General features: G+C 41.8%; 1 protein-coding gene across 1 annotated transcript in view; it reads left to right on the top strand.

Moving 5' to 3' along the window:
• The window catches only part of RGS22 (regulator of G protein signaling 22), a 73,863-nt gene that overhangs the window by 32,388 nt on the left and 14,085 nt on the right, over positions 1 to 27,390 (top strand). Inside the window, exons 15-22 of the mRNA XM_033156102.1 lie at positions 1,769 to 1,870; positions 9,370 to 9,564; positions 10,978 to 11,070; positions 12,571 to 12,743; positions 14,267 to 14,429; positions 17,944 to 18,102; positions 19,551 to 19,619; positions 26,901 to 27,062. Coding sequence (XP_033011993.1) covers positions 1,769 to 1,870; positions 9,370 to 9,564; positions 10,978 to 11,070; positions 12,571 to 12,743; positions 14,267 to 14,429; positions 17,944 to 18,102; positions 19,551 to 19,619; positions 26,901 to 27,062 — 1,116 coding nt within the window. The remainder of the gene's footprint in view (positions 1 to 1,768; positions 1,871 to 9,369; positions 9,565 to 10,977; positions 11,071 to 12,570; positions 12,744 to 14,266; positions 14,430 to 17,943; positions 18,103 to 19,550; positions 19,620 to 26,900; positions 27,063 to 27,390) is intronic.

Genomic DNA, 27,390 nt, shown 5'->3' with positions numbered 1-27,390 from the left:
TTGTATACTGTTTCATAAATGTATGCATTCTTATGCATGCTTTCCCATAGCACAAACATTTTTGTACACATTTCTTGACTGGAGAACAACATTGCAAAATTCAGATTGTAAATTCAGAAGGATAGCTTTGTTTCAGCTCACATATTGTTTCAAAAAGAGCAAACAGGGTTTTTTTTTGTCTTTGCATGCAAGCTGAATTGAATTTCTCCTTCATCCCTGCTTCCAAGTAGGTGTGTTTTAAAATTTCATTCTAAAATTAGAATCTTAACGCCCACCTGGGAATTACGGCCTAACAACAGGGGACATAAAATTCATTGTCTATAGCTGTGTGTGTGTTTAATAGCAAGGCCAGAGTCTGTTTTGAATTGGAAACACAGCACACATGGATGGGAGGTTGGACTTTTACCTCCAATTTACCTGGGGAAAGAATATTCCCCATGCTACAAATAGCAACAGGAAGAAGCTCCCATTGGCACCAATGGAAGCTTTCTTTCATGTTGCTAATTGCTACCCCAGGGAGTGATTTTTGTCTGCATTGTGGTGGGGAAGATAAACGTTCAACTTCTGATTCCAATTCAAAGCAGCCCCTGTGTTTACTATTAAGTAGAAATACCTCATACGATATTACCAGGTGATGATTTTAACATTAAACGTAATCAAGCCCTAGACTCCACTGATATCAGTGGGACTTACCTATAGACCCTGAACAGATTTATTTGGAAGTACTCTTCATTGTAGTCATTTGGATTTATTATCCAGTTAACAGACACAGTTCAGAGAGTAGTGCAAACTTTTAATTATTCAGAACATATATAATAATTAAGAATCAGAACCCGCCCCTCCCGGGGGATGTATAAGTCCTCTTGAAGGAATCAGCTCTGCAAGAGAAGTGCCACGTATGAACTATGTAATATTGACTTTTATATATACTTTAATGATGTGTAATTCTTAAGATGATAATATGTTATGGTTGCTTGTTCATTATTCAGAAAAGGTTATAAATCAATTTTTTAAAAAGAGAAATAAATTAAAAACATAATCCAGCAAACTAGCAGACTTACTAAAATATCCTCGTATCATTTCACATACAGTGCAGACTTCATGGTCAAAATTTACATTTGTCTTGGCTCCGGCTGGCCAAAATCTTCAAACCTAAGTGTCAAAACTTGGGGCACTGATGCCTGTTGTAACATTTCAGAATAAATTCCCTTGATTTTGTTTCAAAATGACAAGAGCCTCTGAGGTAATGGAGTTCATTAAGTGCTTTGTCCCCATGGAAATGCTTGGCTCTGCGCAACAGCATCAAGTTTTAGTGAGGGGCGGATGAAAGGCGCATAATTAAAAAATGTAAGATAGTCAGGATAAAAACATTTCATGATCTCAGCAATTGCAGAAAAATGCTGTCCCAGCACAGCGTAAGTTTCAGATGTGCATTATGAACCCTTGGCTTAATTCCATTCAAATGTGGGTTAATCTTCAAATGTTAACTACCACACTAACAATTTTAATAGCCAATTATATGCAAAAGGATACAATAAAAGATAGAGCACGTATTGGAAATACATGTATTACAGTGGCAGCGCTTTTACGTGAGTTCTCCTTCTGCCAGTATGGAACACATGACTCAAGCTCTTCTCAATTAAGTGTGATTTATGGTGAACCCCAAGGAGCTGCGCAATCAACTTAACCCTGGAAATGCAAACTTTTATTTGGAAAACTTCACAAAAATCGAGTAGTAATAACTTCTATTTCCCCCCTCCATCTGTAGCTGTGGAAGAACAGCGCATATTTTTGGTTTGACCTGCAGGATTATCACCAGCTTTTCTATCAAGAAACCATCCACCCTTTCAAAGTGGGCCAGCAAGCTCAAGTAAGTCATAAATATACAGTAAGACTGCTTCCAAGTATGTCTGTCCCCAAGGAAATTATTCTGGAGTCACTATCAGCAAAAGATGCTTTAAATGGTTTCTGTAGATGATCTAAACATTAGCTGGGCATGGTGTTCGCTCAGATATGTATCTGGACTCCAGGCATTTTGTGTAATCCTTTTGCAGTCGCTGTGCTGCTTGTTATTTGGAAATAGCACACTTATATTTTTGCATCAGTGAAAAAGTCAGAGTGGTTGAATGGTTATTAGGTCCAACAAGACCTTCCCATTTCTGTAGCACAGGCTTCAACAGTTAAATTTATGCCTTGGAAGTACAGGTGAAACTCGAAAAATTAGAATATCGTGGAAAGGTTCATTTCTTTCAGTAATTCAACTTAAAAGGTGAAACTGATATATGAAATAGACTCATGACATGCAAAGCGACATATGTCAAGCCTTTATTTGTTATAATTGTGATGATTATGGCGTACAGCTGATGAAAACCCCAAAGTTGAGATTGTTAATTTGGGGTTCTCATCAGCTGTACGCCATAATCATCACAATTATAACAAATAAAGGCTTGACATATCTCGCTTTGCATGTCATGAGTCTAAGGAAAACAATTGCTTACATAAATGAACTTTTCCACGATATTCTAATTTTTCGAGTTTCACCTGTATGTCCTTAGTTATTCCCAGTTGAAATGGAGCCTCAGTAGCCATTATTGCATTTCCTTGCATCCATCATATTTTGAGTGTGAATGTTGTCAATCACAAGCACGATAATTCAAAGGGGGTGTGTGGGGGGGTCATGATTTAAACCAGCCTTCCCAAAAGCTTGGTCCCCTGTGTGGTTGAACTCCACGATCCTAGCTGCAGCCAGCATGCTGATCATTGATCAAGAAATATCAGACAGATGAAGGCATCCGGTTGTGTCAATGCAAGTGTACCATGGTGTTTCTTCTTTCTGTGCTCTCTTCCATTTCTCACTTCCACGCCTCGCTTCTACAATGTACTGTGCTTAACATGCAAGTGGTCCCGAGCCGTTTAAGGCTTTATACTGTAGGTCAACACCAGACGGGTAGAGAGGCTGACAATTAACTTGGAACTTTCTGTATGCAAAGCAGATGTTCTGTCACTGAACTACAAGCCTAGCCAGCCTCTCTGAAGGAACATTCCATTTAGCCATCATGCTTGTTTGATTTTTAAAAAACTGTTGTGTAAGTTAGACCTGTCAACCTTAGTTCAAAGAAAGAAAGAAAGAAAGAAAGAAAGAAAGAAAGAGAGAAGGAAGGAAGGAAAGAAAGAAAGAAAGAAAGAAAGAGAAATTGTGTTCAGTACAATTTCAATACTGCCTAAAATTGGGCATTTGGAGCATATGCCAGGCAGTGCATGAATATATGTTGGAGCTGTGACTTTCCTCTGACTCTTTTTCTCCTTAATCTCATTTCCATGCTGGGCCTGGTGGTGACAGCAGAACATTGCACAAAGAGTGTAACTAGGAAATTGCAGAAAGTGATATCCGCATGATCATTAAAAGCAAATACATCAAAATGCAATATGTGAAACTGTTCCATTAGCATAACTAACAACCCAAATGTAACATAGCAAATCAACACATGTGCGGCAACATTTGGTATCATTCTTGAGTTTGCTTTTTATGGCATCATGATTATATATATATAACACGATTGGAACACAGATGAGTCTCAAGCTGCATCCAATCAAGAAAAGAGGCTGCTTTTGGTCACTGTGCTTTTCCAAACTCTGCCCTCACCATTGGCATGGAAATTAATATGCTTATTCTGATTATGCCCATGAACAGATGAGGGGGAATTTGAAAAGCATATTGTGTTCTCTGTGCTTCTATTTCAAACATTTATTACTACAGTGCTATGTGTATTCTGCAGTTTTCTGATGACACAGTAAATGACATTGGAGGCAGAATTCATCAATCTTGAGAATTTCCACTTTTTTGAACAAGTTTCTACCTCAACTCTGTTCAAAGATAAGCTTGAAAATGGTTATCGGAAGTGGAATGGTTATCGGAATGTTCAGTGGTTTGGGGGGGGGTACTGTTCTGCGAGCTCCTTAGCCTTCCCCTTGAATAGCAGAAGCAGAATAAATTGTACAAACTACTTTGCATGCAAAGTAGCCCAATTCACATAAAATATATGTATACCACCTCAAATTGGCATAGAATTTGGGTTATCTTGGTGCAGTTGGTATATATTTAATGGAGAGTATGCACAATCCTGTTTGTTATTATTTTAGTTTGAAAGCTTTAAACTAGAACAAATTATGTGACTTGTGCCCTGGAGATATCTTAAGAGACTGACTTATCCTATTTTTATTTTTATTTTATTTTTCCACGTACTGCCAACAGCTAACAACAATCAATAAAGATCTCACAATACAATAATTACAATTAATATAAAAACCAGCATAGCAAAAAGTAAATAAATAAGGCGCAGATAAAAGCTATGCACTGACTCTGCTGTGCTTCTAGTGCACACTGAAAACCTATGTGTTTATCCAGGCATTTCTTGGCTATATTGCCAGTTACTGTTGCCCATATTGCCAGTTACTGTGGTCACTGAATTTTACGTTATTGTGAATCATGTATTATAGTTCCACAGTGCTTTTACTTTATGCATTTGTTGTCTCTGTGCACCACTTTGAAATTTTAAAATATAAACTGTGTCAAAATATTGTAAAATGAAATAACCAAAAGCTCCAAAAATCTATGTTAATAGTGACATCTGTAAGAGCCCACTGAAGCCAAGCAATATTGACTATGAAAAGCAAGAAGCATGCCAGCCTAGAGGCTATGTATATAACTAGTTCTGGGTCCAGGTGAAGTACTTGAAGACAGAACTTCCTGTAGATAGGAGTGGCAGAAGGAAGCCAGTCTGAGCCTGGAGACCTAGGAGTAAGCAGGGCTCCCTGTCTGCTGTACTTCAATAAATGTTTGAGTGTTCAGAGGATGTTTCCAAGAAAGGTAGCCCCGCTAGGCAACAACACAGAGGCTGATCCAGATTTTTAGGCGTTATGCCACTCAAAAAGGGATGTTTGAGGAATACGATATCTGTGAATGCCTGTACAAAACAATCTGATCCACACCTCAAGTGTGGAATGAAACTTAGCTAATTCATTGGCTTTTGCACTTCTCTGAAAGTGGCAAAATAATTTGCAGTAGCTTAAAGGTATCAAACCATGCAAGTAAATACATGCCTTGAGACCAAATCCACATTTAAATGCTTATTTTTTTTAAAAAGTGTTTAATTATGTATTTTAATACATTTTAAAGAAATGTAGAAATGGAATGGCATTTGCCTACAGAGGAAAAATGGCAAGTTGTAGTTGTGGTTTGGATTCAGCTGATTGGTGGTTATAGCAAGCCCTTCTGAATATGTGGTCTGATTGGGACTGACAGTGTGCCTTGGAAGCTGTCTCCTGATGTCATTATGACATCGTGCTTGACAGGTGGGCGAATTCACCCACTTGTGTCAGAGCCAAAAAGGATCTGGCCCACTGGCTGGATCAATTCCTCACTCCACTCCGCTATAGAACAGGAAGAATCAGCCTGGTGCCATCCACATGTTAGGGATGACACCGGCTGCTGTTTCTGCAACTGACCATGTTGGCTGAGTCTGATGGGAGCTAGATTCCAACATCATGAAGGGTACCATATTGGCTGCCCCTGCCACATAAGCCCTATCTCACAAACCTCCACGGAAAGCATTAAAGAACTTTCTATTTGGTTTGGCTTTTGGTGGTCAGGGTATTTAGTTTATAATTGGGCACAAGGTTTTATCCTATTGTTAAATGGATGCTTTGGTGCTATAACTTTCCTTGAGCCCTATGAATGGGATTGATTCTCTTGTACAAGCGAATTGAATGCTTCACAGGGCTTGACATTGTAAAACTCATTCCTTCCGTTGAGGCCTCCATAGGACAACTTCTGCATGAACTGTGCCCAAAGCCTTTCATACGTGCTATGTGGGTGTGCTTATTATGCCACTGAAAATAAGCACTAAATTTGATTTTTTAAAAAAAATAAAAAAGCATTTATAATTTCTTTGATTATTTCTGTTCAAGCTTTGTGATATACAGTATTCAAGAAACAACAGTGCATTCCAGGGGGTTCAGTGTGTGTGTGTGTGTGTGTGCGCGCACACACACGCCACTGTATGCACAGCAAAAGGAATGCACTGTGGTTATTTTGCTAAAAGTACATATAGTAAAGTGTAAAATGAATTGGAAAAGGAAAACGACAAACACATGTGGAAATCTGCTTGAGGCCAGAGGAAGAAATGCTATTTAGAGGTAGAAAAATGTAATGCTGTTATGGGAAATATGCTGCTGTTATGCCAGGGACAATTTTAGATGAAAAGAACTATCAGTGTTTTATGTACAGAAATTAAATTGCTTGAAAACAATGTTGACAACTTGAATTTTGTGTGTGTGTGTAACTTTTGGACATTTCATTGTAGTTTCATTAAACTTTCTCATTTACTTCAAAGGGATTTAATGCTTAATTCTGGTTCAACCAGGTTACTTGGGAGTTTAGAAATAAAGACTTGAGGACAAGTTTTGTCTGTACTAAGCCAAGACAATGCCCAATTTACTTTCCTGGGGTCAGGGTTTTATACCTGAATGCTGACTTGATTTGGGAATAAGGGGAGGCGCTAGATAAATTTACTGCCTCCAGATTTTATCTTTATAAATAGTATAAAGATGCAAACACCGAACACAGTCCACATCTGGAATTTGCTTTTATATTATTGAGAAATTATATAGAGGCAATATAGGGAAATGCATTCTTCTTTTTACTGAAGAAAAAAAATCACTGAATAAATGAAGTCTGATATGCTGTTATATGTACTGTGACTTTTCTCTGAACTTTTCAGGTGTTTATAGATACCCCATTAAAACATTTTTTTCCATGTAATGGACGGTATCATACTCTAATTGTTCAGAGCCCTGTCCTCCTGTACAAGGGGCATTTAGAAGTTTGACTACCCCAGAAAAAGTCTGGAAAGCACAGATGGAGTGGGAAATAAAGTGATCTTTAAAGGAGAATCTTCACCACTGAGAGTGAGAACAACATTGGCAATTGTTGCCATCATATGTTCAAACTTAGGTTTGCACCAGAAAAAGGCTGCATTATTAAACAGGATATAAACTATGTGGATTTTTTGTGTGTGAGTTGAAACTGAAAGTAGTGTGGTAGAAATATGGTTACCTGAAGTAACCATATTACTTTATATTGTATCCTGTGATCACTTCTGGCTTTGTGTGGTGCTGCAACACTTGTTGGACCATAGATGTCTGTGGGACCACAGAAATGAATATGTATACCAGGGGAAGCAATGGAGAGGCATGCCACCTTTTATGCATAGACTGATTTTTGCTTTGTATGGTTTTGACTGTACTGTTTTAATTGCTTCTGCTTTTAACAGAAAAGTGGGATACTAATGATGACGATGATCCGTTAAAACTGGCAGGGAGAACATGTGGCCCTCCAGATGTTGATGGACTACAACTGTTATCATTCCTGACTATTGGTCTGTTGGTAATAGGGGTTGGAGGCCAACAGAATCTGGAGGGTCACAAGTTCCCCAGCCCTGCCCTACGTACTGTCATTTCCCAGTCAGTATAAACAGTACTGAACTAGATAGACCAGTGATCTGACATTGAGTAAAGCTGATTCCTATGTTTGTGCCACTCAGACATTTGTCAGACAAGTAAAGAATGTTTCAGGAAGAGCTGTGGCTCAGTGGTAGAACATTGGCTTTGCATGCAAAAAGTCCCAGGTTCAATCCCTGGCATCTCCAAATAGGGTGGAGCGGGACCCTTCTTTGAAAACTTAGAGAGCTGCTAAGTGTTTGCTTGGTATAAGGCGGCTTCCCATGTCCCTATGTTTTTCTGCATCAGAATGAAGTAAGAATATGGGTCACTTCCAGATGGCCAGTTTATTGAGCATGTTTATTGATTTGTTTTCAGGGAGATCAGATGAGGCCAGCTATTTATTGAGCATTCATTCTGATTTGTTTGTGGGAGGGTTGGATGATGTTGTGCCTAACGAATGCTACCCCAAACTTTCCAATGGTGATGTCCACTTCACTGGAGGTTTTTAAACAGGGGTTGGATGGCCAACTGTCACGGATGCTTTAGTTGAGATTCTTGCATTGCAGGGGGTTGGACTGGATGAAACTAAGGGTACCTTCCAACTCCACAATTCTGTGATTCTGTGGTTCTATGATTCCCCTCACTTTACTTATTGCAAAAAAAGTCTGATATTTGGGGGAAGTGGGTTTGTGGTGCAAGCGCTCCAATTCAGTGTTAATTGTGCAACCTGAATTTTTTGGAGTGCAACTGAATCCCAACCCAGCTGTCCCATCAACAGCCTAAAAGCCCTCTAAATTTAAGCTTTTAAAGCAGCTTTGTTTGTATCAACTGCTATGCCAAAGGTAATGTTCGTAACGTAACAAAATTTAAGGATTACTGTTCTGTACAGTGCACATGCATGCCTGCAGAATGGCTTTGTAAATAATGGACACACAGCTTCCACCACTTTTCCAATGAGTAAAACAAAAAAGATGATATTTGAGCTTCTAAAAACACACACATTGGTGAGAGAACATTTCCAGCAAGGCAAGGAAAACTTACTTTCTTTCTTTCATCCTTTCCTATTCTCAGCTCCTATGTGTTAATTTATGAGTCATAGGAGGGCAATTAATTTAGCCTTGAAACTGCCTAGCTCAGTCTGAATAAAACACTAATCCCCTTCTAAGAAAAAACGTTTATAGATGTTGCGTTGTTTAAAATCTTTTTCTGTTCTTTGCTAATGTAGCCTTTTTACATTTGAACAGTGTAGATCATATTAAAATTTGATGTAACTGTAGCATTAGTTTTCCATAAAGATTCCAAGTTTTGGTAGTATTGTTGTGTATCTGAAAAGTGCATTTTATTTTGCAGCCAGGTAGAACACAACAAGAGCTGGGATATATCATTCCATTTTGCTTTCTCTTAGCTCTACTTAGTTTTAATTTGTTTACATTTTTCATGCATGTCAAATTAACATTAACTTTGTTAAAACAAATATTTTAGTGTTTAAACTGTCGCAGAGTTCCTGAGTTATGCTAAAATAGTGTGTATCACAAAAGCCACCCAAGAGCAAATCCACACTGTACATTTACAGCATATTCAATGCACATTTAAAGCACTTGACTTACCACAGAGTATCCTGGGGACCTGTAGTTTCCCCTTCACAGATTTCTATTTCTAGCACCTTTAACAAACTTGGAGAAGAAACCAATTTTTTTTTTTATAAACAGCATAACAACTGACAGCAGATACTGAATTTTGGAATAATTAATAGCAGAATGAGAATAGGAAACGAGAGCAGAAAACACAAATTACAGAAAACACAAATTACAAATATGTGTCTGTTAGGATGACCACCTGACTGTTTGCTTCTCTTTCCACTTAACACAGTTTCTTTATGCCAATTACATTGCTCCTTCTGCTAGCATGGATATTGGACTGCAACAGATCACAAAAAATGAGATTTACCAGAAAATTGAGCCACCGTTTGAGGATCTTTTCGACTCAGCAGAAGAATACATCCTCACCCTTCTTTTAGATCCATGGATGAAGATGGTAGAACAAGACAGAAAAACTTACGGGCAGGTAATTTAAGGATATATGATACGAAGTGAGAAAGAAGTGGTATTGTTTTCAACTCATCGTTGGCTCCTTTTGTTTGAATTGCTAAGCTGTTGCATCTTAAATCCCTGCATTTGGATTCATGCAGTGTTGAACTGGTTGTCGGCTTGTGTAAGGAGGCTAGCAACCCTTAAGCTACAAAATAATTCAAAGAACTTCATCCTCTCTTTTTTTCCTAATTGAGTGCCGACTCTTTAATTTATTATCTGTGCCCTTAAAGCCCTGGTATTTTCTAGCATACTGGGTGTTCATTGGCTTTTTGAGGGCTCTAAGCAACTAATAAAATAGGATTTAACCTTAAGCCTGTTCATCTTCTTGCCTCGGATCCCTTGCCAGTAATGTTGATGCCCTGTGGGTCATAGATGTTGTTGTTTGTCCGGGAGAGAATGGTCATCACGCCCTTCCCAATTGTGCACAGAGAGGGCTAGACAAAATTATCCAAGATAAGACATCCAGATCTAGCGTGATATTTTGGAGTAACAAAATGAAACTTTATTACATAGCATGACAAAAATCTCTAGTTCTGTCGGGACAAGTAGTTCACTGTTTACTGGTTTAATACTGGGTAATTGTTTTCTCAAAATTATCTTTTGTACCATGTAGAACAAATAAAAACATTCTTTAAAAAATCCAGATCAGCGTGGCTAACAGGATGCTACACTGTCCAGTTTTCATTATATAGTAACAGCCGTTTGAATGTTCGGTCATCACAGGTGGGACCTGTTGCTTCTGAGCGTGCTCAGTCCATGTTGGGCTGCATTTTAGATTCCCCCACCCTTTGTTTTTTTGGTTATCATTCTGGGTATTTTGCAAATCTCAGGGTTCCCCCAAGGATGCTAATACCTACTTTTGCTTTCCTAGTTTCCTGTTTCGGCTATAATCCTAGCGGTACTAGCTGCCTGAGCTTGCTATTAAAAGGAGTGAAGTTCTCTGTGCCTCCAGCATCAGGATAACTCCTCTGTACATATATGTATATGTATTTGTTGTTTATCTGAAAGTTAAAACATTATCCTGGACAAGTTTAAATAAAATTGATGTGTTTTCCTTCTGAATGCATTAAAAAAAAATCATTCCTTGCACAAAGCTTGCAACAACTTTATCATGCTTCCTTTTTTGCTGGTGCATTCACCCCCGAGTGAGAAGCACCAGCAGCTCTGGGAGGGAATTTCCTTTTAGCTGTTTCAGCGAATCCTCTCCTTGAACCATATGCTCCAGAGGATGCAACTTCCAGTGATATGCCTCCTAAACATCTGTCTTGTTATTGGCAAATGTGGTTCTTTTCTACCCACTGTCACTGGCAGGCTGCCTCTCCAACCCCTTCATCTTCCTTTCTATAATGTGTACTGTGTGGATGACATAAGATATTATTTTTATTAGGTGGAGCTGGTGGAAGAAACTCGACAGCTGGACTCAGTGTACTTTAGAAAGCTGCAGGCTTTGCATGGAGACAGCATTTCCAAGAAGGATGAGGTAAGACAAGCACCTATTAACAAAAACAAGCTCTTTATTTTTGCCTAGCAGCAGGAGGTTAACTCTTTGTATTTCTCGGGTGGGATAACTTGTAGACTTTTACACACTGTGGCTCGGCGTCACTGGCTTTTGAGGGACACACTACCCACGCTAAGGTCCAGCTCATGGCAACAAGCTACAGCATGTCATCTCCTTGGAAAACTTATATAGCAAGTGTTTCATGAGAAGTGGCCAGCCACACAAATCAGTAATAGTCATCATGCAAACTACAAAAGGAGGAGGAGGAGAAAGACAGAAACAAGGTCTATGAAAAGTCATGAGACCCAAGTGGTGCACAGCTTTGACACATGGGACAGCCTCCATTTGCTTGCATTTCAAGTGGTGTGGATAGGGCCCAAGTCTTTACACTAGGAGAATGCAGATCACTTTTACATGGAATTGTCTAGGTGGTGAGGATTAATCCATGGGGTGTTGCCTCAAAACAGGGTTCCTTAAACTTTTGGCCTCCAGATGTTTTGGACTACAGCTTCCATAATCTCTGACCATACTGGATGGGACTGATGGGAGTGGAGTTGTAGTCCATCTGGAGGGCACCAGGTTGGGAAAGGCTGCCTTAAAAGACAGAGCCGCATCTACTTTGAATATTTTAATCAATAGGCCATACTTGATTGCAGCCTCCAGTTAGTGGTCCATGCGTTAATTTGCACAGCACATCTTTTTTGGGCCACTTCAACTCAATTCATTTAGAGCACCATGATACCGCTTCAAGAGCTACAATTCGCAGAGTGGTTTAACAACCCCTCTTTCCAGGGAACTCTGGAAATTGTAGCTCTTTGAGGGGGAACAGGGGTCTCTCAACATCTTTCAGCACCCTTAACAAACTACAGTTACCAGAATTATTTGGGGGAAGCCATGACTGTTTAAAGTGGCATCTTAGTGCTTGAAATATACTGAGTGAATGTGGCCTTAGTTAGTTGATCTGGCAGTCCTTCCTTACACCAGGGCCCCCATTTTAATCAGTAGTATTCTGAGGGCAGTGATTAAACTGGTCCTACCAACTTTTATTTTTCTACCTCGGCATCTACTTTCAGTCACATCCATTGCTGGCATGCAGTCCCAGAGGGCTGGTCAAGCATGGATGTGGCCCTTGAGCCAGAAAATGTGATCTAAAGGCTTTCTACAGTCATATCATAAGCCTCATCTCAGAGATAAGGAAACACTGATTTCAGCGCACATCTCCCTCTCCTCTTGGCTCCCATAGAAGCCATTGTGTAATAACTGTCGGTCGCTTGGCAGTCATCCTTGGTGGAGGGCACCCTGTCCCATATCTTGATACATGTAATTGCCCCTTCATGTTTGGTCCTGAAATGCAATTCCATGGAGAAGCAGAAAACAACAGCAAGCTGTAGAAAGTAGGAAGGCAGAGGAAAATCTATAAGGCTTATGAAAATGGGTTGTTAATTAGATTATCTAGAGTGCTTGGTACAATTCTTTCATTAGGTTTCAGCTGTCAAAGAAGAGGAGATCCCATTGCAACCTGAACCTACCCTAGTCACAGTACCCCCAAGTCAAGCACTTCCTGAAGAAGTTACGTCATATAGCATTCACGACCTGTTAAAGAAGAAACTGGAGCTGGAAGCTTTCCGGACTTTCCTTGAACTGCAGTCTGCAAGGTAATTTTTCTGTGCTAGTATATCCTTGCAATGAAAGTGTGTCTTCTTGACCGGAGCATGTGATATTTGGTATCTTATCTCATGATAAAATTATTGCTGCAGTGACTAGATCAGCCTTCTCCAATGTAGTGCCCTCCAGATATGGCTAGGGCACATAGGTGGTGTAGTCTAAAACATCTGGGTTAGGGAAGGCTGAGCTAGATTTTTTGCAATGAAAAGAGTCGTTTATTTCATGCACCCAGAAGGAATGAGCCTCTCAGCTGATTCTCGGAATTCCATCTCAGGAAAGGGTTTTGTGGGTATGTGGTGGTGCTGGTGTATCACGGACACACATGTGTTCCAATCCAGAGCCTTATGTATGCTCCCGGGTACACGTGGGGCACCTTCCACTCTACTCTGGCCTGCTCATCATGTCTTTCTCATTCATGTCAGTGGGGGACGCACATGGTGTTTATATCAACAGATGTAATTTCTCACCAGAAAGGAAAATATAACTGAAAGGAAATATAAAAGCTATGCAAGGCTGATCCAATTCATTTTGCTGTCTTACTCAGCTGAAGCTTTCCATCCAGAATCCTTGGCTGGCTTTTCACAGGAGATTCTGGGATTATAGCCATACATTTAAAGTACTACTGTCTGAATTTAACAGTCATGGCTTCCTCCAAAAAATCCTGGGATTCCACGGTTGGTTAAGGGGTTAAGGATGCTCAATCCCTCTTCCCAGGGAACTCTGGGTATTCTGTGAGGGACCCTTAACAAACTGTAGTTCTCTGCATTCTTTGTGGGAACCCATGGCTGTCAAAATGGTACAGTGGTACCTCTAGTTGCATTCTGCTCTTGTTACGGACTTTCAGCTTATGAACGCGGCAAACCCGGAAGAGGCGCTTTAGTTGTGGACTTTTCGGGGTTAAGTCCGCAACTAGAGGTACCACTGTATAAAGGTGCTTTAAATGTAAGGTACAGATGGGAGTCAAAGTTAGAGACTCTAAAATATGCAACAAAGCAATATACATATACAAATGACATCTAACTATCAGATAAAACAATTCCCAGAGTGATTTAACAGTCAATACCTCTTCCCCGGGGACCTCTGGGGATTGTATGACTGTGAGGGGAACAGAGGTCTCCTATAAAACCCCAGCTCTTTTAACAAATTTCCCAGAATTCTTTGGGGGAAGCCACAACTGTTTACTGTGGTATTATACAGCATAGTGAAGATAGTGTCTGAGGTGTTAAACATCAAGGCGCTAGAAGATTCTTTGTTGCTCTTACCAGGCTATTGCCAGACTTTCTTCATGACTGCTGTGAAGGTGTGGGAAAATAATTTTGTCTGGTTGGTAAACTACTTGTGGTGCACAGTGACTCTGTGGTATAATCCTATGTGTGTTTACTCAGAAGCAATTCCCCCTGGTTTGTAGCCTTCATATGATAATGGATACTTGATGGTTAAGGACCTAATTTGTTAACTGGTCAATGGAAATTGTAATGAGATGGAAATAAGTACTCTTTTACCTTACTTGCAGCATCGACCTCACGTGCTGGCTAGACATTGAACAGTTCCGTAGGATGCTTCACAGAAATAAAGAAATGAGAGAAGCGAAATCTAAGGACATTAAGAATAAATATTTGAATAGGAAATACTTCTTTGGGCCTGACAGTCCAGCTACAAAAATGGAGCAAGAGGAGGTAAGAGCTTAAGATTTGACAGTGTTGGACAGATCAGTTCTCACATTGCATTAACATTTACTTTCTCTAGAGCAGGCCACCCCTCATCTATCCAGGGAACTGCCCACTAACAGTGCCTCAGTCTTATCTGGACTGAGCTTCAGTTTACTGGCTCTCATCCAGTCCATTACCAAGGCAAGACATTGGTCCAGCATATCCACTGCTTTACCTGCAAATGTAAAAGAGAAGTAGAGCTGTGTGTCATCGGCATATCGCTGAAAAAGTACTCCCAAGCTCTGGATGGTGGTGCCAACAGCCTGAGCCATTTGCACGTTGCAGAGTTTGGCCAGGGCTTCCACAGGACCATTAGTCAAATCAGCCAGAAAATCCCCCAGAGCCATCTAGAAGCCCACAGGATCCATCAGCCTCCTAGGGCAGACCGTCGTAATAGGTCCCCTGCCTCTGCAGAGAGGAAAAGGTGCTGAAAGCCTCAATCTCAACAGGAAGTGATCTGACCATGACAAAGGACTGAGGTCGATGTCCCCCACTTTCAGATCACTCTCTTCCTATCCAGCTGAGAAAACAGAGTGAGGCAGCCCCTTGGTTGTCATGTCAGCCATGAAGTCCTGAACCGCCTTCACAGCTAGTTGCTTTGGTATGGATGTTGAAGTCACCAGAAACCAGCAATCTCAGAGTCCTTAACACTGCCTCTAAGACCAGCTCTGTCAGCTCAGGCAGCGAGACTACTGGGCAGCGAGGCAGGTGGTAAACCAGCAGAATCACTAATCTGTCCCCAATAGCCCAGTGCCAGGAACACATGCGCTAGATCCCCTGCCCCCATAAACTGGACAGAGCCTGTAGAGAGAGAAAGAATTTCTATAAACCACAGCAACTTCTCCTCCCTGTCTCACAAGTCTTCCCTGATGCTGCACCAAGTACCCAGGTGGGCACAGCTGGGTGAGACCAACTCCACCTTGTTCACCCACCCAGGTCTCAGTGATACAGACCAGATCGGCCCTCTCACCCACAGTCATCATGGATGAAGGAAGTCTTACTCAGAGCCGACCTGGCATTCAGCAGCAGCAGCAGCCGCAGACCCCAAGGGCTGGCTGATAAGAACAACAGCAATTCCCCAGGTTGGAGGAAGAGCTGGCGCATGGCACAGTCGCTAATGGCCTGTGCCACCTGCCCCTTGCTCAGCTTGCTGCAAAATCTGGAGAAACGTGCATTTCAAAGGATTGCTGTGCTTTGGTTCGTGTATTGTTTTGGAGTGTGTGAATGTAAGGTAGGTTCAGCTTTAAATGTGAAGCGATTCTCCCCCATCCGTACTAGTTACGGCATTCAAACTGTGCTGCAGTGACCTGTTCTTCTGCAGCTAAAGCAACATTCCATGCTTGGTGTATGTGGAGAGTTTGGCTGTGTCCCCATGACTGGAAACTCCTGGAACTCCATGACATAAAACTGACCTCCATCTGGTGGACTGCTGGTATTTACATTCCCAAGGATGTGCTTCTTTCTCAGGTTTAATTTATAGCGTGGTTTGTACCATCAGCTGCCACTGTGTGCACGCACATTTCGGTGGCGGCAGTGGGGAGAGGGGTAAGAAATGCAGAAGATTTCTGCATTGGTAAGAAATCGATACGTTGAAATAATCCCTCAATGGCTTTACCACAGTGAAGAAAGAGATTAGACTTTATGGTGTGTCTTGGAGTCAGGGAACTCTAAGATTAGCCTTGAGACGAAGGGAATTGAAGAAAAACTAGCCAAGATATTATGTGAAAACAGCCAAGAATTTTCCCACTGCCTAATGAGCCAAGACCTACAATCAACATAAAAAAGAGAGAGAAGTTCAAACCCATAAAGTATGAACCATAAAGAACTGAGGACTTACTCTGTGTGGCTTCTGTTATATATAAAATCCCTGGTATAAAATCCTTGAAGGTGACAAGATATATACAAAAGTATTCTTCCACCAGGGGTGAAATTTGTTCCGTCTGCATTTCAAACCCAGCATAATTCACCAATGTAATTCACCTGGATTTATATGTGGATTGGGACATAGCAATTAATCCAGTTATGTGTGGATCTGAATTTTGCAATCTAATCACTCTTAAAAAATTTTTTTAAAACCCAACCGCACTAAAATCCCTTGCTTTGCATGGAAAATACTTATAAAAACATACATTTGAGGGAATGAATGCCTTGAAAAGCATATACACCTCTTCATTCAAGATTTTAAGAGAGAAATATGTTTTAGGGCAGATACACTGATATTGCCTTCTGCTGATGTGTCTGTTTGAACATTGTTTCAAAGTAAAAATTAAGGTTTTCTGTTGTTTTTAATTGAATGACTCTGCTGTGTTTTCTAAATCACCCTGGGATCTTCACCAGTGAAGGGTGGCTTAAAAATGGAACTAAATAAATAAAATTAGGGGAAGAAGAAGAAGAAGAAGAAGAAGAAGAAGATCTGGCTGCATACGAAAGGTGCACACAATTTATATGCAGCTCTTGGGTGTTTTTTTAATTTTTAAAAACCCACTACAGAATGATCCAGATTGATCAGAAATGAAACTGACACAGAACAGTAATAGGCTGAAAATCAGGGAATGAGCAGGGCAAGCATACAGTCTCTTGTGCATTTTGGATTTTTGAGGAGATAATTCACAGCTGCCATGGGAGGACTAGTGAGCACACAGACACCCATGGGTGTCATATTGGTGACCCTGTTCCACTGTACCACCATCCTGGTGTCACTGAGTTTAGCTATGTCTGCATAAACAATTACTGGCATTTGATAGGAAAGAGAATTTCTAGATTGTACTTTGCACGGTAGCCAGGCTTCATTTTTCATAGAAATTATCCGTGCTTTTCTAGTTGTTTCTGTACTATGGCTCTATGCACACTATACAGTACCTTTAAAGCACATTCGAAGCACATTCTCTCCCTCAAAGCATTCTGGGCATTGTAGTTTAGCCCTCACAGAGACACAAATTACAACGCCCTTGAGGTGGGCAAACCGGGGCACTTGCGGATTTGAGGAGGCGTCACATCATGGCTGGGGAGAGAGAAGAGGCACCAGGATGTGGGGACCTGTTCCAGCTCCTTGCCCTGCCAGCTCTCCTCAGAGAAGCTCCCCCTTCTGCCTTCAAGAGACATTAGCAAGATGGTGTTTTCTGGGCCACTGCAGCTGGAGGCCATGCCAAGGGTGTTGCACTGGCAATGACACTTTAAGGGTAGCGCCCCTCAGTTGAGGCCCTTTCCTCAGAATGAGGCAAAAGAAGAAGGTCAGAAGAGCCTCCCCACCGCAACCCCCTTTGATAGATAACAGCTGCGTGCCTTCTCTGAAGTGGCTCTTGGGAAGGCTGCCACCTCAACATCAGAGACAGTTTCCTGTGCAGCTCTCTCTTCTCAAGGGCAGCAAATCTTTCTGCCCAGAGGTGGCAGACAAAATAAATACATCACTGCTTTGAGATGGGAAATGTGCTTTGAAGGTACAGGGCAATATATTTTGCTGATATATCTGCATTTTCCTTAGATAATGAAATCGGGTGGAGGCTGGGGGTATTTACTTCACGAACAAGTCGTTCCTGTGATCCTGCTGGAGGTTCAAAAGTGCGTTCAGAGGAGACTAGAGAAGCAGTGGATGCCACTATTTTATACAAGCGAAGAATCTGGAGCACAGACAAGGGTAAAGGTAAGGCCTGTGTTGCCTCGTTATTATTTCTTTGTGGTGGCCTGTCGTATACCTGTGGGTGAGGCAGACACACAGCAGAATGGCCAATTAGCTCGGAATCGGTTGCAAACAGGAGAATATGTGAAGAAACCCAAATAAGGCTCATAGCTTTGTATGCAGTATTGCTTCTAATGCACCCCATCTAGCAGGTATTCCATTTAGCAACCAAAGACATGTTGGAAGTCTGGTTCCACATCTGGTAACTTTTGAAGTGTGTATTGGGGAGTGCTCTGTGTGTGCAGAGAGCTTGATTTTTGCTGTAGAATTCCACCCTCCACACACGGTTCCTCCCTCTCTAGAGCACACAAATGCAATCCAGCCACACATTGGAAGCTGGAAGTTGCTGAGTAGCACAGAGGAACATGAGCCCGAAGAAAATGAGCTGGCTCCCCAACACCCCGCCCCGTCTGTTTCTCACACTGCTCCCTCCCCATCCTCCCATCTGGGGCTGTCTATTCTTTCAAGAATGGTTCTGATCCCTTCTTCTTCTGCACAATTGTTAAGGAAGGCAGTGTCAGTGACTGGCTATCAGCCAGGCCTTTGACAGACTATGAAAGAATTATTATTTGCTACATTGCACAACGAGTCTACTGGGTGGGATGAGCTTTGGAGCCCAGTGCCACATCAGAGAGGAAAAAAAACTAGTGAGTTTGCATAGTCTTCACTTCACTGATTTTTATGGTAGTGCTGCTGGCTGTTCACACACTTGCCAGAGAAAGGAATGAGCGAAACCTGGTTTTGTTTTTGTTTTCCAGGATTTCTTTTATATATTTGGGGTTTTTTTGACCGGGAAAGATAATCACTTTTGGCAAGAGCATCTGCAGATATATGGGCAGCTGTACTTTTTCAGCAGTGGTCCGTTCAGTTCAGTATTCTCTCTCTGAAAGCGACCAGATTCAGATTATTTCAGGAAACAAATGCTTGTGGTTTTCCCACATACCTGTCATATTTTAAGGATGACTCCCACACAACCTCCTGCCATTACAAGATGGCTTATATGAGAGAGTGCATATGTGTGTTGTATATCTGCAAAGTGTGTTCATATGCATTTGTGAGAGAGATTGTGAGCTGGCCCTGTAGGCTTTGGCTACACACACCTTTTTGGCTCTGCCCACAATTCACATGAGGTTAGCTACAAGGCAGTGTTGTCCTCAGGTTAGAAAAGGTTCTTTTTCAGATGACAAACACAAGCAATCTGCGCACGCAATGTTAGGTTTTCCTAACTTCAATGGAAACTTGTCACTTGCTTTCCTAGGGACAGAACAATCAGTCTTAATTTTTACCAATCCTCTCCTTGCCCCCGGAATTTGTTGTCCACCAGTCTATGTTGTTATAACAAGCACTTGAATAAAGTATGAAGGTGCACATCAGCAATAACTACTGTGTTGCTTCCTACCCCCTCCTTCCAGCCACACCTCCAAGATGCAGCAGAAGATATCTTAATTCAAAGACTTGAGAAGAGAGCAGAAGCATGGAAGGCAAGCTATGTTTGTTACCTCTTGTCCTTGATTGTATTCTGGGTTTACATACGCGCTGTGGGTTAAAGCACAGAGCCTAGGGCTTGCTGATCAGAAGGTTGGCAGTTCAAATCCCCGCAACGGGGTGAGCTCCTGTTGCTCGGTCCCTGCTCCTGCCAACCTAGCATTTTGAAAGCACATCAAAGTGCAAGTAGATAAATAGGTACCGCTCTGGCGGGAAGGTAAATGGCGTTTCCGTGTGCTGCTCTGGTTCACCAGAAGCAGCTTAGTCATGCTTGCCACATGACCCGGAAGCTGTACGCCGGCTCCCTCGGCCAGTAAATCAGGATGAACACCGCAACCCCAGAGTCGTCCGCGACTGGACCTAACGGTCAGGGGTCCCTTTACCTTTAGCTTAAGGCTGCAGTACTAAGGAAACTTTCTAGTGAGTAAAACCCATTGAACTCTGTGGGATTTACTCCTTAGTAAGAATGCTCAGTACTTTCAATGTAAACCCTTGCACATTTGGGCACAAAGACTTGGTGCTGGTCACATGCAGTCATTATTCCTTTCATGATGCTGTGAACCAGGGTTGGCGAACTCGCAGACCTCCAGATGTCACTAGATGAACACTTCCATGTCCACATTTGCACATCAGTTGGCAGTTAAAAAAAAAAAGTTATTGTGAGAGCAAATTTTAGTGAGACTTTCTCCTAATATAGACATCATTGAAAACAATTCTGCCCAAATGAAATGGATTTCATGTAATTTTCGCTAATATATGCATTTGCACAGACACTTCCCCCTAATATCTGTGTTTTCGTTCGCATAATTTGGTTGGAGAACGACCTCACAAAATTTGGAGGAGTAAGAATTTTGAAGGATAGTGAGAATAGTGTTGATTTTTGGTGGGGGGGAGTGGGAATTGGTTAGGTTCACATTAAAATCCTAACCAAACTGAATTTCTCCCCCATCCCTAACCTGGATACATGCTTATGTTTACCAGTATACATCCAGAAAACAAGACAGTCTAGCATAGCAGGCATTCATTGGGAGAGTATCTGGAACAAAAGGCAGTGCAGGCAACATGGAAAGGGGAGGGGATGTGAGAAGGAAAAAGGAAGGCGAGGAGGAAATATAACTTTCAGCACCGTACTGAGTGATGAATAATTCCCTAATCCGGCATTGTCTAATTTATCAGTCTGTGGGTATTCAAGCTTAAACTCTTATGGCCTTCAGATCATGGGGAAGCCATAGGAGTGTCATTCTTCAAAGTAATTGTTGCATTCTAAATTAGTCACCTTAAATGTTTTCCTTATGCCGAAACCCTGTTTTCCCACGCTGCTGATATCTACGGGCACTTATATCTCAAAACAACCTGAGCTGTAGTGTATTGCTTGGAACCCACGGGAGGCAAATAAATCAAATAGACAAATCACTTCCTCCCCACCCCCTCAACTGAACCAGAATTGCCACCTACCTCTGCTTGTGCAGTCACCATGTAGAAGCTCTGCTTCACACATTAGCATACCTTGAAGGTGGCTCGTGTCTGGTCAGCATTCAACTCCAAGGCTAGTTCCTGAATGGCTGCAAAGCTCTTTGCCGAAGTTCCTTGTTTGCCCTTCCCTGCCTGGTTTGCCACCCCATGCCACGTGAGCATTGTGTTTGATAATGCAGTACAGTTTGGTAATGGAGCTCCACAAAATGTGGACAGGAGGTCATGGTTTGGATGCCAGTCTTCCGGTCAATCATTCCTGTGGCATAGCAGTACTCTCTTACGTCGCTCCTGCATCTGAAATGGTAATTTAAGAAGGATGTAAAGTGCCAACTTAAGTGAGCCCAGGGGACATGATCTGAAAGCATAAGCTACAGTAACCGCTGCTGAAGCTAAGGAAGTCTTGGCCTGATTATGCCTGGATGGGAGACTACTTGGGAGTTTACTTGGGTACCATATGCATGTTTTGCCATGAGCTGCAAACATGGATACAAATATATAGATAAGTCAAGTGGTACCTGCAGCAGGATAGCAGATTGCTCCTATTCAGGTTTCTAGCCAGCTAGTCATGCTCTCTTCCAGGAAACTCCATTCCAGCACACCCACTCTTGCAGTTTTCTATTTGCTTATTTCTGGCTCCTCCAGCATTCTGTGGCTACTGAGCATGCTCACTAGGCTATTTTCAGGTGCCCTGCCCTTAGGAATCCCTCCCCCCGCGACCAAGTTCTTTTTTGTACTCTGCAAGCCTTAGGGTTCCTCTGAGCCTGGTGATAACCTCCCTCTTCTGCATGGATGGTATTTTGGCTACAGAGGGAGCAGCAGCCAGACAACTGAGTTCACTACAAGTATATATGATTTACATTTATGCATTTTTTAGAATGCTGCAGTCGGTGGGAGAGTTTTCCCTGCAAGCTTCTCCAAAGATACCAGAAGCTCACTCTACAGTAACTTGGAGCAGGGCTTTTAGTGTTGCTGCTGCTGTTCTGTAGAATAGCATCCCTGTTGACATATGACAGGTGCCTGCTACCTGCACTTTCCAAGAACAATCAAATACACTTTAAAAAATCATTTTTATTAAATTTTTCACTTTAACAAACCAATCAAATCACATTAAATGTTCCAAATTATATATAAACATATGAAATAATCTGAATATTCTGCCAAATTATAATTTTTTCGACTTCCCATGCTTCAAACGTGAAGAGCTCTGATCAGCATCAAATTTCATTTGCATTCCATAGTCATTTCCGATGATTCCCCTAATTCTTTCTGATATTATCCTTCATTCTTTCTTCATAGCCTCTTGAGTTTTTCAGACAAGTGATATAAAAGAAGCAAAGATATATTGCTGTGTGGATTTAATGTTGATGATTCTCCCATAAATTGCAGTGCCTCCTTGCACATTTATGCTTATGCCAAATCCAAAAGTCATTGCAGCTGGCCGTCGCCATCTCACACAGTTCTGATAAAATCCAAACTAAGCGACAGCTCAGTACTTCTTTCAGACCGGCTGCTTAACCTCAGCCTTTCCAGGGGGGATTACCCAGTCAGACTGGACATACACATGTAATGAGATAATAAATGTTAAGGGTTCCCCCCCCCCCAATGGCTTATAGTTTCGCAGCACGGTCTCAGTCCTCAACATGGCAGATTTCCTCCTAATTACAGCTGCGTCATTCCTCACAAAGCAAGGAGTATCCAGGAAACCATCCAAAATCCATTACTAAGACATTCAACGGCTAATGATGCTCAACCTCTACCCCGATATCAACATTTTGGAGAACCCTTTATCCTCTTCCAAGCAATCCAAACATCCAATGCCTTATTATATATTATTTTCATTTCCACACAGTTCTAAATTCTGAAGCCAAATTATATCCATGAATATCAAACTTTCAAATCTCGGTTGTTGTAAATAATGAAAACGGCCCTTCTTGAAGGGTTTTTTTGCCCAGTAATATAATGTAATGAAATAAAGTACAATGGCAAAGAAGGCTCACCCCCCCCCCTTTGTCCCATTCCCACATACCAATTAGATGATTAAGTCTTCTTCCTCTTGATCTTCTTTAGCACCTCAGAGGCTGGATTGTTTAGCAAAATATTTCCTCCCTTCTTATTTGAAGCATGTCCAAATCCTATATCCAATTTTTCATCTTAGGAAATGGAGATTAGTGTGCTCGCGAGAGAAAGCGTCAAAGAGTGCCAAATTCACTCAGGGGCTTTGCATCCAGTGCCCCCAGCCCCGAAGCCGGGTTAATAGGCAACCGCGGATGAGGCAGTGTCTTTCCATAGCCCTGGGAAGATTTGGGAGGCTGATTAATCCCATCTCAGCCCCTAATTTCCCCCTGAGAATTGGAGCGATGGAATTTGTCAGCCATCATCCATGGCACCCCAACCGGAAGTGCAATCAAATACATTTTTGTTCCAACAGGTTTTCCCAGCTGGATAAATGGGTCTTTATCACGAATGTTTACTTTGCATGTTTTCAGTTTTGTTTTCAATGCATTCGCTGTTTTAAATTGTTTTTAATTATCTTCTTGACTTGGGAGAGTTTTTTAGAAGGTGATTTATAATATATATGGAAGCGACTTGCAGATGCATTCATTGTATTATCTGACACAGGAAACTGCTCATGGCATAACTGGGCACATAAATGCTTCCTAAGGAGATAGGCACACATTTTTAATTCCTGGGCAGCTAGACATATCCCTTTCTGTGCAAGCCACAGTGTTACCTCTTGAGCAAGGCAGACTCTTGCAAAGGGGTGTTCTTTGCTTCATTGCATTGCCTTCTGAGGCAGATGCGGGCAGTTTGCAGACTGGGGTTTGGATCTGGACCACCATTTCATGCCAACAAAGCTGCAGTACATGAAGAAGCTCTTGCATGCGCAAGAAGACAACTGAGTTCCGGACAACTCCACTGCTGCCATAACATTATTATTTTTTGGACTTCCATGTAATGTAATTGTTTGCCATGACTGCAAGGTCAGGGATTAATGTGGTAACCTTAACGCACATTTTCAGTACAGTACTTTGCATTCACTAGACTCATTGGGACAAGCTGTTTGCTCCAGCATCTGGAAGATAATTTATTATTGAGAGCGATTAAATGCAGTCACCAAAAAAGAATCCGAAGCATGTAGCAAAGTGGGCAGGATTAATCATATCTCACAGTATCTGTTTCATTTAGAACTGCATTCTAATGCAAAGATCATATCAATTGTTAAACATCTTAAAGCACTGTAACATGTCATCTCAGGAGGGCTTTTTGCCTTTCTGTTCTATTTTTCCTTTCTTTGTCAAAGAGCAGCAAGCTCTGTATAACACATGTTGTATACATTATGCAAGGGGTGGGGGACATTTTCTTTTTTGTCTGGGCTCCATATTGCCAGTGCCAGGAGCCAGCTGAGATATGAATGCAATTTGCTAGATCAGAAACAGAGTGGTATATCTTGGCAGGGTCAGGTGTAGGAAAACCAGGGAATACAGGCAAAGGCAGGACTGGGAAGTATGTCATAGCAGGCAGCAAGAGCCAAGAGGTAAGTTTTGCAGGGTCCAAAAAGCACCAGGCAAATTCAAGGAAGCAAAGCTTGGTGTCTCCTGGACCTCTGGATGTTGTTGGACTTCAACAGCTGTCAGCCCCAGCTAAATGGTCAATGGTTAGGGATGATGGGAGTTTTACTCCAGAAACATTAGGAGGACCACAGGTTCCCCATCCTTGGTAAAATGCAAAGCCAGTGTGCTCTCAGCAAAAACCAACCTACAAACAGCAGCTCTTTCTGCTTCCTATTGTAGGAGCTGAGCTGAGCTGAGCAATAACTTCTTATAGTCAGTGGGCTACATCCAAAAATGCACACACGATGCCATAATATGCAAGTTGTTTTTCTTCATTTTGCACTTTCAGCATCATGGGCAATGGAGCATAGGAAACAACTCCTAGGTGCCATGGGGGCTTTGCCCCCCACAAAAAAATATTTGAGGGGGCCAGGTCCCCACAAAGTTGATGGGCATTCCTATTCAAATGGGGTGTGTGCACGGTGTCATGTGATTGATTGTGCAGGGTGGGGCTTACCTGGGCCACCACAATACTTTATCCAAGATGGCACCCCTGCAACAGGGAAACCTATTCATGCCCCCCATAAGGAGGTATGGGACCCCTGGAGGCAGGCACACCTCACACATGCTAATGGGTGAGATGTGTAAGTTTGCACATTGCTTCAAGAGTGCCCAAAGGAAGTGTGATAGATATCTCCTCTAGCATAATGATGGAATTCTAGTGTGTTGTATAATGCTGAGGAATGATGGTGCCTGCTGAAGCATTTTGCGGTGTGGAGTGCTCCTACTAATTGTTCTAGTCCTTCTGCCCTTTTTGCTTCCCTCCTGCCGCGAAACAGTTGGGCAGCATTCTGAGACCACTGATCATGCTCATTCCTCATTGGGCTACTTTTCAGGTTCCCGTTTTCAGGGTTTCCCCCGTAATGATTTAAAAAAAAAAATACTTGCGCAAAATCTGGTGTTCCTCCAAACCTTCTGATAACCTTTATCTTCTACATGGGTGCTGCTGTTTTGGCTGCATAAGCATTGGGACTCACACCTTGAGCCTGAGAAATAAAGGAGAGTGTGTGTGTGTAAATTCTAAAGAGGGTTGAGGACAAGTGAGCCATGTGAAGCCCCCTCTCCTCGCAACTCCTCTGTTATCTCTGCTTACTTCATTTCCCAGCTGTCTGGGCTGTTTCAGAAAGGTAGGAAGTTTATTTAAGAACGTGGGTAGAGATCTTGGCTCTAGAGACTTCATATGGGAGGTAAAAAATAGCCTGGAAACAGGGAACAGAGTCTTCTATTCCCAGTAGTAACTTCCTATTTTATAAATGCTGACGGAGGAGGGCAAGAGGAATTGTGAGTGCTTACGCTGTATTTGTGAGAGCTCCACATTCAAATGTAATTTATTTTCTTAACAAAATTCATATACCATTTAATTGTAAATAAACCCCTAAGTGGTTTACACCTTGCTGTAAGATTTGCACTGCAGACTACTGCTGCTGGTGATGAGTCACCTAAAGGCGATTTGTTGGAATGGGGGAAGGGAAGCTTTTTGATTCTGCAGTCATTTTTGTCTTTTATTTAATCCCCATAGATTCTCTCCATTTCTTTCAAGTTTTTATTTCTGAGCTTTCTCCTTGTTTGCACCTGCTTTACACGTTCCTATTTTCTCAGCGTGAAGATCCTCCAAATGTCTTGATGACATTAAATCGCGTTTTACTGTTGGTGAAACTGAGTTCCAGAAACAACAAACCTTCAGCTTCCGTTGTGCTTGTGGCAGTGGATTTCAAAGCGACTTTTATTAGTGAGGTTGCTGTCAAGGGGAGTTTTAGATGTGTAGGATGTGTGGTTTGCCCGCTTCTTCCCAGCTCTTATTTGTTTCCACTAGATCTCGAACTGATCTTCTTCCCCTTCTCTTCATAACCCCTTCCACCCCGCCTGCAAAACAATAAGAAAAAAGAGTTTCTTGCCATAATCAACAATGATGGCTGTTTCCATACTTACACTATGGAGTCATATGTTCTAAATCACTGTTAGTCATTTCCTTTTCCCTTTCGTCCCTTCCAAAGAAATGTTGCCCAAATCAAACAAAAGAATAGGAGGGAGAAAATGGTTGCCAAGTTCTTATTGTGTCCCTGTAATAAACTACTGAAAGTTGGGGGTCAGTGCAAAGATAAGTATCAGGCAGTTTACCCTAACTAATGCTTGTAGTATTGCTTTTCAAAACAAGAGTTTACTCACCGTGCTTTCTCCCTTTCCTTTTGACAGCATTTGGAGAGTAAGTGGGTTTCTTCATCTCGGGAAATAATTACTTTCCGCAAAGCCCTGTTGAATCCAATCACAGCCTATCAGTTTCAACGCTATGTGTCTCTGAAAGGAGATTTACTGGAGAATGGAGTGATCTTCTGGCAGGAGGTGCAGAAATATAAGGTACAGGGCTATCAAGGAAGGGAAACAACTCAGTTTCTCATAAACTCTGACATTTATGTATGCAATGGTATTTCTTTGGGATAGGGGAAAGCTGGGGCTGACCACTTGATTCCTTGATGCTTTTTGGAGTAAGAGGCTCCCCACACCAGGTGGATGATAGTTAAGAATCCTCTGATTTGGAGCTGGATATCAGAACATACTTTATCACACTGAGCTTGCCAGATTCAATATGAGACAGGCTAGTGTGGCTTTAGCTGTGGCTGGAAGACCTGAAGCTTGTTTTCACATTTTGTACACAAAAAACGCCTCACATCGTTCGTATAAGACT

The sequence above is a fragment of the Lacerta agilis genome, chromosome 7 (genome assembly GCF_009819535.1).
Source record: "Lacerta agilis isolate rLacAgi1 chromosome 7, rLacAgi1.pri, whole genome shotgun sequence".
In the NCBI taxonomy this organism is placed as follows: domain Eukaryota; kingdom Metazoa; phylum Chordata; class Lepidosauria; order Squamata; family Lacertidae; genus Lacerta; species Lacerta agilis.
The sequence above is the reverse complement of the archived record's forward strand: the minus strand, read 5'-3'. Positions and strand labels throughout refer to the sequence as shown.